Source organism: Natator depressus, chromosome 1 (genome assembly GCF_965152275.1).
Source record: "Natator depressus isolate rNatDep1 chromosome 1, rNatDep2.hap1, whole genome shotgun sequence".
Classification (NCBI taxonomy): domain Eukaryota; kingdom Metazoa; phylum Chordata; order Testudines; family Cheloniidae; genus Natator; species Natator depressus.
In genome coordinates this window covers 338478075-338493595 of record NC_134234.1, presented here as the reverse complement: position 1 = coordinate 338493595, position 15521 = coordinate 338478075, and the positions used below count along the sequence as shown (strand labels likewise).

At 43.8% G+C, this 15521-nt stretch overlaps 1 protein-coding gene across 5 annotated transcripts in view; it reads right to left on the bottom strand.

Moving 5' to 3' along the window:
* The window catches only part of MKLN1 (muskelin 1), a 195102-nt gene that overhangs the window by 119412 nt on the left and 60169 nt on the right, over window positions 1-15521 (bottom strand). For 4 of the 5 annotated variants that reach the window (XM_074942695.1, XM_074942697.1, XM_074942698.1 and 1 more), the window contains exon 4: window positions 15433-15521. The exons of the other annotated variant lie outside the window; for it this stretch is intronic. In XM_074942695.1, the coding sequence (XP_074798796.1) occupies window positions 15433-15521 (89 nt within the window). The remainder of the gene's footprint in view (window positions 1-15432) is intronic. 5 annotated transcript variants of the gene reach the window in all.

Sequence of the window (15521 nt, the reverse complement as noted above, 5' to 3'; positions counted from 1 at the left end):
AGCTATTAAAATGTTACACTTGAAGGAAAAGTGACATGTTTTCTCTTAGGAAGAGCAAAGGATGCCAAAATCCAGTGCAAAATTTGAACAGCAGGTCTGTAGGCAGATCTAATATGAATAAAGTGTAATGCTGTAGATCTATAGCATTTAGCTATGTTAACTATACAACACAAGCCAAGACAGAGGACTCTACACTGAAGTTGCAGCAGAGATCTGAAACTATGGAGAGATACAGGAGGTACAGAAACTCCATCCCAACTGATCATACTACTGAGTAAAGGAATCATTTAATCTGTTTTATGCAGCGATGAGCTGCCAAAATCTTAACCGGTCCCCTCCTCACCCCACGAGGGGGGCATTGCCCACCCCCACTCCTCTGGGACTCCTGCCCCATCCAACACCCCCACATTCCTTGACGTCCCCCCCAGGACTCCTGCCCCATCCACCCTCCTCCCCTGACTGCCCCTAGAAGGGGGCAGGAAGGTCTCATGGGCCACCATAGTGGGTACCCATCCCGCCCCGCCCCTAAGAGCCAGAGGGACCTGCCGGGGGGCGAGGTCGGGAGTCCCGGAAGTGCTTACCTGGGGCAGCTCCCAGGAAGTATCCGGCAGGTCCCTCTGGCTCCCAGGGTTGGGGGAACAGCCGCTCCCCCACTGATCACATCAAAAGTGGCGCCATAGGTGCCGACTCCCTGGGTGCTCCGGGGATGGAGCACCCACGAGGAAAATTTGGTAGGTGCAGAGCACTCACTGGCAGCTCCCCGCCCCACGCCCGGCCCCAGCTCACCTCACCTCCGCTCCACCTCTTCCCGTGAATGAGCCACCCAGCTCTGCTTCTCCACGCCCCGCCCCCCGCGAATCAGCAGTTCGGCAGGAAGCCGGGGAGGGCTGAGAAGCAGGCGATGGCTTCCCACTCAAGCCGAGCGTGGCAGAGGTGAGCTGGGGCAGGGAGCGGTTCCCCCTACATGCCTCTCCCACCCCGGTTACCTGCTATGGCACAGGCAGCCCTCCTCGCACCCCCCCGCCCCAGCTTACCTCCATCTCCCTGGGCCTGTGCAGGAAGCCACAGCCTGCTTCTCAGCCCGCCCCGGCTTCCTGTGCGAACAGCTGATTCGCAGGAAGCCTGGGGACCAGGAGAAGCAGAGCGGGGCAGTGCGTTCAGGGGTGGAGACAGAGCGGAGATGAGCTGGGGCCGGGGTGGGGAGTTGTCGGTGGATACTCTGCACCCACCAAATTTTCCCCTTGGGTGCTCCAGGGCTGGAACACCCATGGAGTTGGCCCTTAAGGTGCCACTTTTGGCCGGTTAAATTTAGAAGCCTTTTTAGAACCGGTTGTTCCGTGGGGGACAACCAGTTCTAAAAGGGCTTCTAAATTTAACAACCGGTTCTAGTGAACTGGTGCGAACCGGCTCCAGCTCACCACTGGTTTTATGTACAGTTACCATATGTCCCGATTTTATAGGGATAGTCCTGATTTTTGGGTCTTTTTCTTATATAGGCTCTTATTACCCCCAACCTCGTCCCGATTTTTCACATTTGCTGTCTGGTCACCCTAGTTACAATCCTGATATCCTCTGACCGCTTGTGGTAATTAAAAAAAAAGTGTTACTGCACTCTTAAGAACAGGAATATTGACACTTGTGTCCTAGCCAAATTCTCACTGATGGATCTTTAGTTGTGCAATTGTAACTATCTGTAGTTTAAACTGAGACTTCACTTCCTCTCCTAAATAGCATCGTTTTTAAAAAGTGTTTTTTGCTAGATACACAAGCTCCATACAGGAAGCCAAACATACCAAGTCAACATAATATACTATGTTTAGAGCTTGCTGGGAATTTTCTGTCCAAAATCATTGACTGAAAATGTATTTTCTGGAAATTTCTGATTGACTTTTTTCAGTTTTTCTCAGAGAAAAACTGAAACAAGGTGTTTAATTTTGGCATTTCAACACAAGTAAAAATATTTTGGTTTGCTTAACCGCATCTTTCTATACCGCCACGTTGCATCACGGAAGTTGTAATTCAGATGCCTCTTGCCCCTAGTCTCCCTATGAAGCAGGCTCCCTGGCCAGACTACATCTCATGATGCAACATGATCTCCCCTGACCACACTGTGTGGTGTATCATGGAAGTCATATGACTGCATATGTATCACAGAAGCCGTAGTCTGGGCAAGGAGTCCAGTCCGTAGAAGAAAGAGGGCATCAGGTATCTGCTCTATAACTCCTATGAGGCAATGCAAAACTATAAAAATCATCTCCCTAACATTGAACTGACTCAAAAAGTGACACATTTTGGGTCAGTTAAATAAACTGACATTAAACATTCCAATTCAGGAATATCAAAAATGTTTTGTTTCAATTTAAAATTTCAAAATCAAAGCATGCTATTTCCAAATGAATTTTTTTGTGGACTAAAACATTCTGAACAAATCTTGAATGTTTTGTCCCAGTTCAGGAGGTTTGGGGGGGGGGGGGGGGAATTACATTGTAATCAAAATAACAGTCAATCCTTTCCAAAGAAACACCAGAACCAAAGTACCTGATACCATAGCAAATAGCTCTCACAAAAACAAATATCACTGCATGAAAGGGAGCAACTACCAAACAAAGGAGAGGGATGAAAGTGATTGCAGGGAAACGCAACCTCTCAAGCAGAAAAAAAGGAATAAAAATAAATAAATAAGATCTTGTCCTTGCCAAAATTAAAATACTCCTTTCTGATTGCCTTTCAAGACATGATGAAAAATGGTTTAGGCTCCTGGGCTACTTCTACGCTGCCCTACAGCTCAGACTTCTAAGGCGTGAATTGCAGTATGCAGCAAAATGCTGAGCCTATGTGGACACTGCAGGCACAAACTAAAAAATTCCTAATTCACTTTAAGACCATGTTAATGCGAATTAGGAATCTTTTTACTCACTCCCACAGCATCCACATGGAGAAATTTAAGTGCAGTACTTCAGTATTCACACATCCAACTCCACGCCCATAGTCCAAACTGTGGGGCAACACGGATAAACCATGGGTTTGCCGGTCTAAGGAAGTCCTGGCCCCATTCCAGACTGATCCTACGGAGAGCAGCAGATTTGTCTCAACTGATTGCCCAGCAGTTGCAGGTTCACTTAACATTTATACGTGACAAGAAACAAATGATGGGTGCAGTGTGAAAAAACAAACGGGATGCAAAGCAACTACTGAAATACGCAATGTGTAGATTTTACTATGTCCTTTCAGAACTTTCCAGACGAAAATTGTTACCCAAGATTCTAGGAATGGCCATCGAAGATTGTTACTTCATAGGTTTCTAGGGGAGATCTAGAGGGTCCTCAGCAGGCTTTAATTTTTATTACACCCTCTCTTTCTCCATTCCTATTATTCACATCACTGAAACCCTCGCTCTTCACTCACAAAGTCTCAGACTCAATTAGGACATTTTCTGAAACAAAAAAAAAGGGGCTACCTCCAGAGTCCTGGACACCTTTATGTCCCTCATTTGAATATGTCTTAGTATCCAAGTGCTTCTCCTAGTTATTGCAAAGGGGGAAATGGCTGCAACATTTGCATATGTTGTTCAAGTGCTAATCTGTGACACCTCTAGTACAGAAAGTGCTACAGAAAACCAAATTCTACAACACAAAGTTGAAGATTTTTTATATGTGCCTCCACTCATTGTTTTTGACTATTTTCATTACCAAAGATGCCCTATTAAAAACTGGTTTCAGAGTGGTAGCCGCATAGGCACCGACTTCGTGGGTGCTCAGGGCTGGCGCACCCTCAGGGAAAAACTGGTGGCTGCTCTGCACCCACTGGCAGCTCCCCACCCTGCCCCAGCTCACCTCCAGCTCCACCCCCGAGCATGCCGCATGCCCGCTTCCCCCCCCGTAGCTCTCAGCACTTGCGCTGTGAAACAGCTGTGGCAAGTGCTGGGGGGGGAAGAGGGGAAATGCGGCGCACTCGGGGAAGAGCCGTAGCAGGGATTTAGGGAAGGGGTCTAATGGGGCGCAGAAAGGGTGGAGTCAGGGCAGGGCCAGGGGGCGCAAGCTCCCACCAGCACCTGGGAAAGTTGGCACCTACGGGTAGCTGTGTTAGTCTGTATCAACAAAACAAAGAGTCCTTGGGGCACCTTAGAGGCTAACATTTATTTGGGCATAAGCTTCCATGGGTGAAAAATACAGTAGGCAGGTATAAATACACAGCACATGAAAAGATGAGAGTTGCCTTACCAAGTGGGGGGTCACTGCTAACAAGCCAATTCAATTAAGGTGGAAGTGGCCTATTCCCAACAGTTGACAAGAAGGGGTAAATACCAAGGGAGAGAAAATCACTTTTGTAGTGCTAAGGAGGCCAATGCAATCAAGGTAGCCCATTTCAAACAGCTGACAAGAAGGTGAGTATCAGCAGGGGAAATTAGTTTTTGTAGTGACCCATCCATTCCCAGTCTTTATTCAGGCTTAATTTGATGGTGTCCAGTTTGCAAATTAATTCCAGTTCTGCAGTTTCTCAGAGTCTGTTTTTGAAGATTTTTGTTGAAGACTTGCCACTTTTAAGTCTGTTATTAGGTGTCCAGGGAGACTGAAGTGTTCTCCTACTGGTTTTTGACTGTTATAATTCTTCATGTCTGATGTACGTCCATTTATTCTTTTGCTGTTCTCCTCACCACACTGCATGGCTCTTAATCTTTCATTTGCCAAATGCTGTGCCTGCAGGCTATGTATTACGCCCATTTTATTTTGAAAAATAAACATTCCCATAAAGAACAATTTGTTTTTCACGTCTTCCAAGCTTTTGCAATCAAGACTCTTGGGATGCCTTCCTCCATTCTTCGCTAAACTTGCAAATAAAACCTGAAATCACTTCACAGAGTACAGTCCTCCCATCTCAGTGTTCAAATACTTTGAAAGTTAAAAATCTCAAACAAAAAATCCAAACTGAGAAGATATTACACAGTAGCTGCTCCCTAGTGCAGCACTAGAACCTGCCCCCTACTCTGAATGGGGCATACTACAGCAGTATGAAAGCTATACTTGTGATCCGATAACTTGTGGAATTCGCAACATGTATGACATAAGCCTTCAGGTCATCTGTTCAAATTCATCAGTTTGGAAAGTGACCCACCATCTGATGGCTTTTCCGAGTTCCAAGAGAGTTACTCTCAGTCCAGTTCCTAGTGGATAGTGTCACATCACCAAGCCAGTATCTTTGTTGGCAGGAGCATAACTATATTTGTCCTTTGAACAGAGGACTTTAGTAACCAGTCCTGTTCGTCAGCAACCACTCCTAACATTCTTCTCTTGATTAGAAGTGGATTTAATCCAAGAGCATACATAGCAATTTATCAAATTCTCTCACACAGATTTGCATTTAAAAAAATTAAGGATTACTAAAAGTTGTATATGATTTTTTTCCCCTTGTAGAGAAGGAACTAAATGAAAACATTGCTCCCCATACTACAATTTTAGAGTCTATAAAACACAAAATAAAAAGCACCAATAGCATTTAATAGCTTTTAGGTTGTCTATCCACCACAGCCCCCCAAAAGGAAAAACAAGTAAGAGCCATGAAGACCTGAAAATGCTAGAACTGGTGTACCATTCAGCATCCTCTCTACTAAGCAAGTCAGACCATCAAGAACATTCCACCCCAAGCATCTTCCTCAGAACTAAAAAGAAAAGGAGAACTTGTGGCACCTTAGAGACTAACCAATTTACTTGAGCATAAGCTTTCGTGAGCTACAGCTTGCGGAACCACCTGATCAACATCCTCTACAGCAAACAGTGAAAGATTAAGAATGAGCTCTCAAAAATGGATACTCTCATAAAAAACCAACCTTCCACACAAGCTTCCTCGTGGCTGGACTTTACTAAAACTAGACAAGCCATTTACAACACACACTTTGCTTCTCTACAAAAGAAAAAAGGACACTAAACTTTCTAAACTACTACATGCCACAAGGGGCCACAGCAATGGTTCCCTCAACCCACCCAGCAATATTGTTAACCTATCCAACTATACTCTCAGCCCAGCAGAAGCAGCTGTCCTATCTTGGGGCCTCTCCTTCTGCCCCTCCACCCCCACGAACATGATACAGCTCTGTGGTGACCTAGAATCCTATTTTCGACGTCTCCGGCTCAAGTGAGCTGTAGCTCACGAAAGCTTATGCTCAAATAAATTGGTTAGTCTCTGAGGTGCCACAAGTACTCCTTTTCTTTTTGCGAATACAGACTAACACGGCTGTTATTCTGATTCCTCAGAACTAGTTACCTACCCAGTTCCAAGTCCAATTCAAGGCATTAGCTATCATTTGCTAAATAAGGGGCTGTGGCCCATTTATCTCAACAGTTGCCACTTATCCCTCACACTGAAACATGAACTGATGGTTGGAAAGCTGTCAGAGCACAAGGTATATCTCACAGGACTGGGATAGAACTTCCTAGAGTTCAAACTGTAGCACTGGCTTCTAGCAAAGATTTAACAGCCCAGGTTTAACATCTGACTCAGAGAAGACGACTTCTCCTTACACAGGCGTTTTAATCGAATAGCAGGTTCCCCACCTCACCCCACTTTACTTGGAATCATGCTGTGGGAGGCCATGAAATGGAGGATGCAGTTGGACAGCTGAAATCCCATTTAGGGATAATACTAATCATTTATGTACATGTCCTGTACATTTATGTACAGCTATTAGGGTGACAGGTACTTCAGAAATGCGAACCATAAATACCACAAGGATGTAAGACCACCAACAGTTCAATAGCTCTATTAAACATTCAACAAGGTCTTACATTTGTTCACAAATAAAACAGAAAACAGATGAGCAGTGGTGGTTTTACTATCAGAGTTCCATCATGCAGGATCATTCTATTTCAGAAGAATTTAAAAACCAATTAGCATGAAAACAGAATTTATACCACATATGGGAAGGATGATAGACGCCTCGCAGGGGCTACAAAGCCCAAGAAAATTTAATTAGATATTTTAAAGTTGCTCCAAAAGATGAAAATGGAGGGGTGGGTGGGGGGGAGAGTATGAGTTGAATGGCAGGATAACCTGTTCTTTAACCCTAAAACATAGGACATTTTAAGATTCCTTTTCCATCACTCTAAACATATCTCCTCAGTCCTGAATCTCTCCACTGGTTCCCACTCTCCTACATTAAGGGCAAGCTTCTCATCTTCACTTTCACACCTTTCTGCTCTCTCATTTATACAGCTCCTAGAGATGTGCACAGCATTTCAGACAAATAAAATGTCATATGGTTGGGGTAGCAAGCATTTAAATTAGACATGACATAAGGAGAAACAGACGGTGGGATGCAGTTTGAAAGAGCGGTGAGATTCACACAAAATAAGGTCATGAGGGTAACCCTGTTTTTGTTATGTACTGAGCTAGTTTTCTTTTAAATTTATTTTATTCGTAATTTTGTGCAAAAGCAACAAAGTAGCGGGCTTTGAGGAGGGACCAGGAGGAGGTTAAATCCTACGTCCCATCTAAGTTCTTTTCCCAACCGTTCCCTTTGTCTCCTTCACCCACCCCGGACCATGTATCTTCTTCTGTGCTATCCTACAAGCCTGTAAAACCTTCCCAAGTATTTGAGAAGTAGCCCCTGTAAAAACGAAGTCCAAAGATTTGTTCTGCAAAGGTATTCTCACTGCAGTGGCCACACCCTATTATGTGTATGTTCTGTACTGGATTATGCTGGGCACTCCCATCCCTTTGGGGTAGAGCTTTAGTTATCTTTGACTCATTCTAGCCACGGTAAAAAAACTTCAGAACTCTACCTAAAGATTCTCAGCATATTTTGTTGCAAGTGCTACAGCAATCAATACTGAACATGTAAACAATAGTTCAGACCAACTGAATTGCTGCTACACAGTAACAAACTGGTGCAGAGCAGAAATCAATATACTTTTTGTAGTAGGAAAAGAGCCTGAGACATAAGCCCTTGTATTAGAGGCCTGGTATGAGGCAGGACCTGCTCACAGAATCTGGCAAGAACAGGGCTAATACTGCAAAAATAAACATTCCCAAGAAGTGTTAAGTACAGAGTACGCATGCAAACACATCCCGATATCAACAATGCTACAAAAACGTTCCCTAAGGATAACAGAAACACACTGACCCCTCCTAAAAGATAAGGTCAGGATGACAGTACGTAACTTGTTTATATCAGGGTATAAAGATGAATCTCAGAGGGATTATCTTTGGCCAGCCTAGAGGGCAGTGGAAAGTCCCACCATTGACTGAGCTGCCTCCACTTTCATGGGCATCCATGTCTTAATATCCTCATGGAGTCTGCCAGGTGCTATTACCCGTGCTTTGTCGATAATAAACTTGGCTGGATGCCTTTGCACCTTAATGAATCTTGTGGTCATTGGGCGCTTCACTCAAGGTCTGCTGTGCCAACTGTCTGTGCAGAGCTGGAACAGCCAACCGGGAAAACACACACACGCAGCCAAACATCTGACCACACTTTTAACAAGATCAAAAGCAGTGGAGATATTTAGGGCACTTACAAAACATACAGGTATTTTTACTGGCACTAAGGTTCTTTTGTTTTCATAAAATAATGTAAGAACAGGCCTACTGAGGGAGCATGTGATAGAGGATGGAAATAAAACCAACATCCAAAATAATTATGCCTGGGGAAATGTGAATCAAGTCTGAGTTCATCTATTTCAAACAATCTTAAATTATCTACAATTCCTACAGCAACCTTAACTGTACCCTTGCAGGCCAACATTATGGTACTTGCCTACACAACATACACGTATACAGAAACATATGCTACAAGGTACAATTTAGATAACATTACAGTCAACTTATTTACAAAGACTTACCAGAGAAGCAACAGTAAAGCAAATATAGTTCCATTCCATTATACCAAAGCTTATGGCACATGCGGACTGATTAACACATGCCAGTTATTTGGTATGTCAGACACTCCTCTTGATAAGTTTTCAGTATAACCACATGGTCACAACACCCTCCCACACCCCCAGTAAAGAGCTTTACCCAAGCACAGCTTCCTGAAACCAGGGAAGGTAGAAGGGCCAGAAATGAAAGTGTTGAGATAAAACATGAATATATGAACTTTCTATTGGTATAGGACATGTCCAAGTAAGCTGCTTCCCTCACCCACGCCCAGTCTTTCAATGAACAACTAGGCAAAACAGAATTTTATTATAAGGGTTAAACATGTCCCATTGCTCTGTTGCATGGCCTATGAAATCTGAACGTCAAGTGGCCAGAATTATAAAAGTGAAGCTCAATCTAAAAAAGATTTTTTTTTCAAGTTACCTTCTTATTCAACTGCTCTGCTCCTTTCAAGTTAGGAGGCATGTCTGAACACTTAAACAACATAAGGCATTTGGTTGGGTTTCTCCCCCACACTGTTTTCCTTCTGCTAACTCTGCAGAGCTCATTCAACTACAGGAGTGGAAGTTTGAGTCTATCGTGGCATGCTTATTAATAGAATTGTTAACCAAATTCCAATCACAGAGGCAAATTATGTCTTCATTTACACCTGTGCAACCCCACTGATGAAAATGGGTGACTTGGTTGGAGTCAGGATTTCACCCAGTAGGCTCATAGAGCAAATTTTGGCTTACAAAATCTTGATTATTGGTGATGTCACAAGGAACACAGCATAGCATTCCTATCCCAAGTTGAATTACCATGGCTAGCAAGTAGGGAAAAGTTTACTTGTAAATTGAGCAAATTTGATCTGTAACCATGAAAAATAACGGAATTTCACATCACCATTTTCACAGTAATTTCATAGTAGAAACACTTATGTCACATTATTATATGAACAATGCTGCATAAAACAAAATAGAAAGTATTTTAATAGGTTTCAGTCTAAAGGCCACTTGTAGTTTTCAAAAGCCTAATCTTTCTCAAGTGCTATGTAGACTTTCATCAATTTTCCGAAACCAAAATTTACTTCTGGGCATGCAGCAAGCATAAAAAAATTCATCCCAAAAGATAGAGGAATCAAGAAATTAAGGTACTAAAAAAAGGGGCTTAGAATGGAGAGTCCCATCTCAATCAATGTAGAACGGTAACATGCAGATTCTCTGTGTATAAGGAACACATTTCAGCAAGAAACAGATGAAGGGCTTTGGTATTGAGAAGCATTATAGGCAAGGTTGTTCTCATGCTAAGACTTCTAGCTATACTCTTCCAGTCACTAGTGGTCCAGCAATTAACAGTCGTGCACAAAACCAACAGATTTTTTTCCTCTCTGGTATATTCCATACAAAGACAGACCAGACCTAACTCTACTTAGCTTTTGCCTATTGCACATGTTTACAAGTCCAGAACAGCATAGATACATTCTTCTAAGTTATCCAGCAACTGTTTCTTCAGCAGTGACTTCTGACACCCCACAGTTTATTCACTCCCAAGTCCATGCACGCATCTGTTATGTAATTATTACATATCACTAAACTAGTGAAGAGTTGAAAAGCTGAGGATTGTTGTTGCAAAAATAAAATGTTACACGTTAATCACAGAGCAAAATACCATGCTCTTTAGAAAAGACACTATCTGGTATCAAGACAGACCTCAAAGCTCTTTGACTGGCATGTCCTACGCCTGGGGGAATTCTGCACCAAAACATTAAAAATTCTGCACACAATATTTTAAAATTCTGCATATTTTATCTATCAAAACAAGAATATAATCATACAGGTTTCGATTATTTCAGTAATTTATTTCAAAATATCTGTCAGCAAAAAAAGATTCTGATAATTACCAGGCATGTTAGTACAGAACTTTAATTTAAATTACAATACAGAAGTGTGTTTCCTGCACCTGTCAGAAGCAGTGCAAAGGCTTGGGGGAGTGAGGGCTACCAGAGGAGCTGAGGGAGAGGAAAGGAGCCTGGAGTGAACCTACAAGTTTGTTGGGTGTAGGTGGTAGAAGTATGGAACAGGTGTTTTGTTTTGGGGGGGGGCTGGGGTGAGGGGGAATTGTTAGGCAGTTCAGAAGCCTCCCCCATGCAGACCCTTGCTGACCCCAAGTTCTCCCATTCAGTCAGGTACACCTGCCCCTCTTCCCCAACCCCCCATACCCATGTGTCCCTGCAACTCTCCTCCCCTATCCCCATGTGGCCTTGCACCCCCCAACTCCCATTCAGCCCCTGGCTTAATGCCATCACCCCTCCAGCTGATGAGCCTACACCCCAGTCTGTCCCCACCACTAGCCATTCTGAATCGTAGTCTGTGATCCCCCCGCCCCAGCAGTCCCATGTGCCCCACTCTGTCTGTCCTAACCTGGCGCCGCAGGCAGGGTGCAGTGATGGACTTCTACTCCTGGGGGAATCCTGCACCATCAGAAAATTCCCCAGCCTGCACTCCCCCGCAGAAAATACACTGTGCCCAAGAAGTGCTGCAGTTCCACCTTTCACCCATCATTGGCTATTCTGGTGCCACAGCAGCCTCCGGTGAGCGAAAGGCAGAACTGCAGCTCTTCCTGGGCAAAATGTATTTTCTGCAGGTTGGGAAAAAAATCTGCAGGACACACAAATTCTGCATGTGCACAGTGGCACAGAATTCCCCCAGGAGTAATGTTCAAATCATCCTACACCCGATCTATGAAAAATCCTGGGAATAAATATTCACTTGTGGGCATTCCAAACCCCTCTCTGGTGCACGCATAAATTAATGAAGTACACACATTCCACACATAACTGTTAGATATTCATCACCTATCAAATCAGTTTCCTTCAACCACAGAAAAGCACACATTCAGAATTAGCTTACAATTACGTATGTCAAGCGTGACTTTTTAAAATAGCCATTTGTAAATTTGAGCTCAAAAATCATTTTCTGAATGGCAAAGCAGCACACATTTAATGCTCCAGTCACTCAAAAAATGACCAAAAAGTTACTGGTGTTACTTTTTACACCTTGTATCACAACATATGAAAAGTAATACCATAATATAACACTTTTATCCTGAGACAAAATAAAAAGGCCTCAGCATGTTTAAGGGCAATAAAACTTTACTAATACATTCAAATATTCTATACTCAACACAGCATTTGTGCTGCTTTACCTTGCTCTTCCATCACTAAGTATCTCAGAGCCAAATTTTGCAGATTATATGGCCAAGAAGATCATAGGGGGGAAAAAAAAAGATAGTTAAAAAAATACACTTGCACACTTATGGGAATTAGGGCTCCTGGTTATCACACAAATGACAGATTTAAATTCCTGGGCCTAAGTTCTCACTTCCCTGGGTGCTGGCACACGCTGGAGACAACATCTTCACAAAACTCTACAGCAAAGGTATGAGTGATATAAAGGGATTCCAAAAGGAGCCCCATTCAGACAGTCTCAGCAAAGTCTGGGTGAGCGAGGTAAAATAAACCAGGACCTCAAGATTCACAGTATATGAATTATGTAGCTTGAGTAAGTTATATTAGTAAACTGTCTCATTCCTCCACTTTTCTGCAAGTATGTCCTTGCTGTTTTCCTTCCAAAGAACAGCCACTACAGCAAAGCAAACAAGAACATAAGAACATCAGAATGGCCATAATGGGTCAGACCAAAGGTTCATCTAGCCCAGTAGCCTGTCTTCCAACAGTGGTCAATGCTAGGTGCCTTAGAGGGAATTAACAGAACAGGTAATCACCACATGATCCATACCCTGTTGCCCAGGCAAACAGAGGCTAGGGACACCATCCTTGCCCATCCTGGCTAATAGCCATTGATGGACCTATCCTCCATGAACTTATCTATTTCTTGACCTGAGAGTATGTGTAATACCACAATATAAGACCAGTAGCAGAGCCACAGCTGGCTCCAGATCAGCCTTGTTAGGCTCACAGGACTATAAAATTGCTATGTAAAATATTTGGGCTCAGGCTGGAACCCAGACTCAGACCCCACAAGAGGGGAGAGTCTCGGAGTCCTGACTCCAGCCCAAACATGTACTCTGCAATTTTATAGCCCCACAGCCAAAGCCCTGTGAGCCTGAGTCAACTGATCTGGGCTCAGACTCAGTGCAGTGAGTTTTTTTAATTGCAGTGTAGACATACCCTAAGGGACCAGATAGGTCAGCTAATCCATAAATTGGAATCTTTTACTTCTAGGTCACTCACTGAAATGCAGCAAAAAAAACAGTGACCAAGTGTTATTTTGCTTGGTAGCCCAGGTGAAATGAGGAAATGACTCAGTCCAGTTCTCAGTGGACAAATGCTCCCATTGCAAAAACCACCAACGCAAGTGGCCTTAATTGTTAGACCAATGACTCAGAACATCATGGGGACTGACCTGCCGCTTCCCCCAGATATTGTCTCTTTAGTCAAGGTGAGTCTAGGTGGTATGGAAGGGGCAAGGGAAGCTTCTGTTCCTGCTAACCATGCTGTTTCTGTTTTGGGAATAGAAGAATTCAACTCTTTTCAACCTTGAAGGCTGTCAATGCTGAACTTTTTACCAGCAGTAAACTACTAGAAATTTTTTTTAAAGCTCTGTACTGTAATTCATAGTAGGAGAGTAAGCAGCTTCCCCAGCAATATTACTTGGCCACATGATCATAGAATCATAGAATATCAGGGTTGGAAGGGACCCCAGAAGGTCATCTAGTCCAACCCCCTGCTCGAAGCAGGACCAATTCCCAGTTAAATCATCCCAGCCAGGGCTTTGTCAAGCCTGACCTTAAAAACCTCTAAGGAAGGAGATTCTACCACCTCCCTAGGTAACGCATTCCAGTGTTTCACCACCCTCTTAGTGAAAAAGTTTTTCCTAATATCCAATCTAAACCTCCCCCATTGCAACTTGAGACCATTACTCCTCGTTCTGTCATCTGCTACCATTGAGAACAGTCTAGAGCCATCCTCTTTGGAACCCCCTTTCAGGTAGTTGAAAGCAGCTATCAAATCCCCCCTCATTCTTCTCTTCTGCAGACTAAACAATCCCAGCTCCCTCAGCCTCTCCTCATAAGTCATGTGCTCTAGACCCCTAATCATTCTTGTTGCCCTTCGCTGGACTCTCTCCAATTTATCCACATCCTTCTTGTAGTGTGGGGCCCAAAACTGGACACAGTACTCCAGATGAGGCCTCACCAGTGTCGAATAGAGGGGAACGATCACATCCCTCGATCTGCTCGCTATGCCCCTACTTATACATCCCAAAATGCCATTGGCCTTCTTGGCAACAAGGGCACACTGTTGACTCTCATCCAGCTTCTTGTCCACTGTCACCCCTAGGTCCTTTTCCGCAGAACTGCTGCCTAGCCATTCGGTCCCTAGTCTGTAGCGGTGCATTGGATTCTTCCATCCTAAGTGCAGGACCCTGCACTTATCCTTATTGAACCTCATCAGATTTCTTTTGGCCCAATCCTCCAATTTGTCTAGGTCCTTCTGTATCCTATCCCTCCCCTCCAGCGTATCTACCACTCCTCCCAGTTTAGTATCATCCGCAAATTTGCTGAGAGTGCAATCCACACCATCCTCCAGATCATTTATGAAGATATTGAACAAAACCGGCCCCAGGACCGACCCCTGGGGCACTCCACTTGACACCGGCTGCCAACTAGACATGGAGCCATTGATCACTACCCGTTGAGCCCGACAATCTAGCCAGCTTTCTACCCACCTTATAGTGCATTCATCTAGCCCATACTTCCTTAACTTGCTGGCAAGAATACTGTGGGAGACAGTGTCAAAAGCTTTGCTAAAGTCAAGAAACAATACATCCACTGCTTTCCCTTCATCCACAGAACCAGTAATCTCATCATAAAAGGCGATTAGATTAGTCAGGCATGACCTTCCCTTGGTGAATCCATGCTGACTGTTCCTGATCACTTTCCTCTCATGTAAGTGCTTCAGGATTGATTCTTTGAGGACCTGCTCCATGATTTTTCCAGGGACTGAGGTGAGGCTGACTGGCCTGTAGTTCCCAGGATCCTCCTTCTTCCCTTTTTTAAAGATTGGCACTACATTAGCCTTTTTCCAGTCATCCGGGACTTCCCCCGTTCGCCACGAGTTTTCAAAGATAATGGCCAAGGGCTCTGCAATCACAGCCGCCAATTCCTTCAGCACTCTCGGATGTAACTCGTCCGGCCCCATGGACTTGTGCACGTCCAGCTTTTCTAAATAGTCCCTAACCACCTCTATCTCCACAGAGGGCTGGCCATCTCTTCCCCATTCTGTGATGCCCAGCGCAGCAGTCTGGGAGCTGACCTTGTTCACATTTCTTTAAGTTTGTATTGTACTTTGCTTGCAGTCCATAGGATTTAAAATATTAAGCTATTACTCCTTGGCTACAAGGCTTCACTGTATTCTAGTCTAACCAGTCTAAGAGATCATGAAATGGAACAGCTATTTTGAATATTTTGCCTGAATACAGCGTAGTCACAAGTGCCAAGACTGGCACATGTATAAGAAGAGATTATTTTCTACTCAGAATGCTGAAAAAATGCATTTACCTATCTTAATGAATCGACAGGGGAACATCTGTTCATCAATTTTATGCTTCAAGGTGAATGTTTCTTTGTTATAATCATTCTTTAAGCCA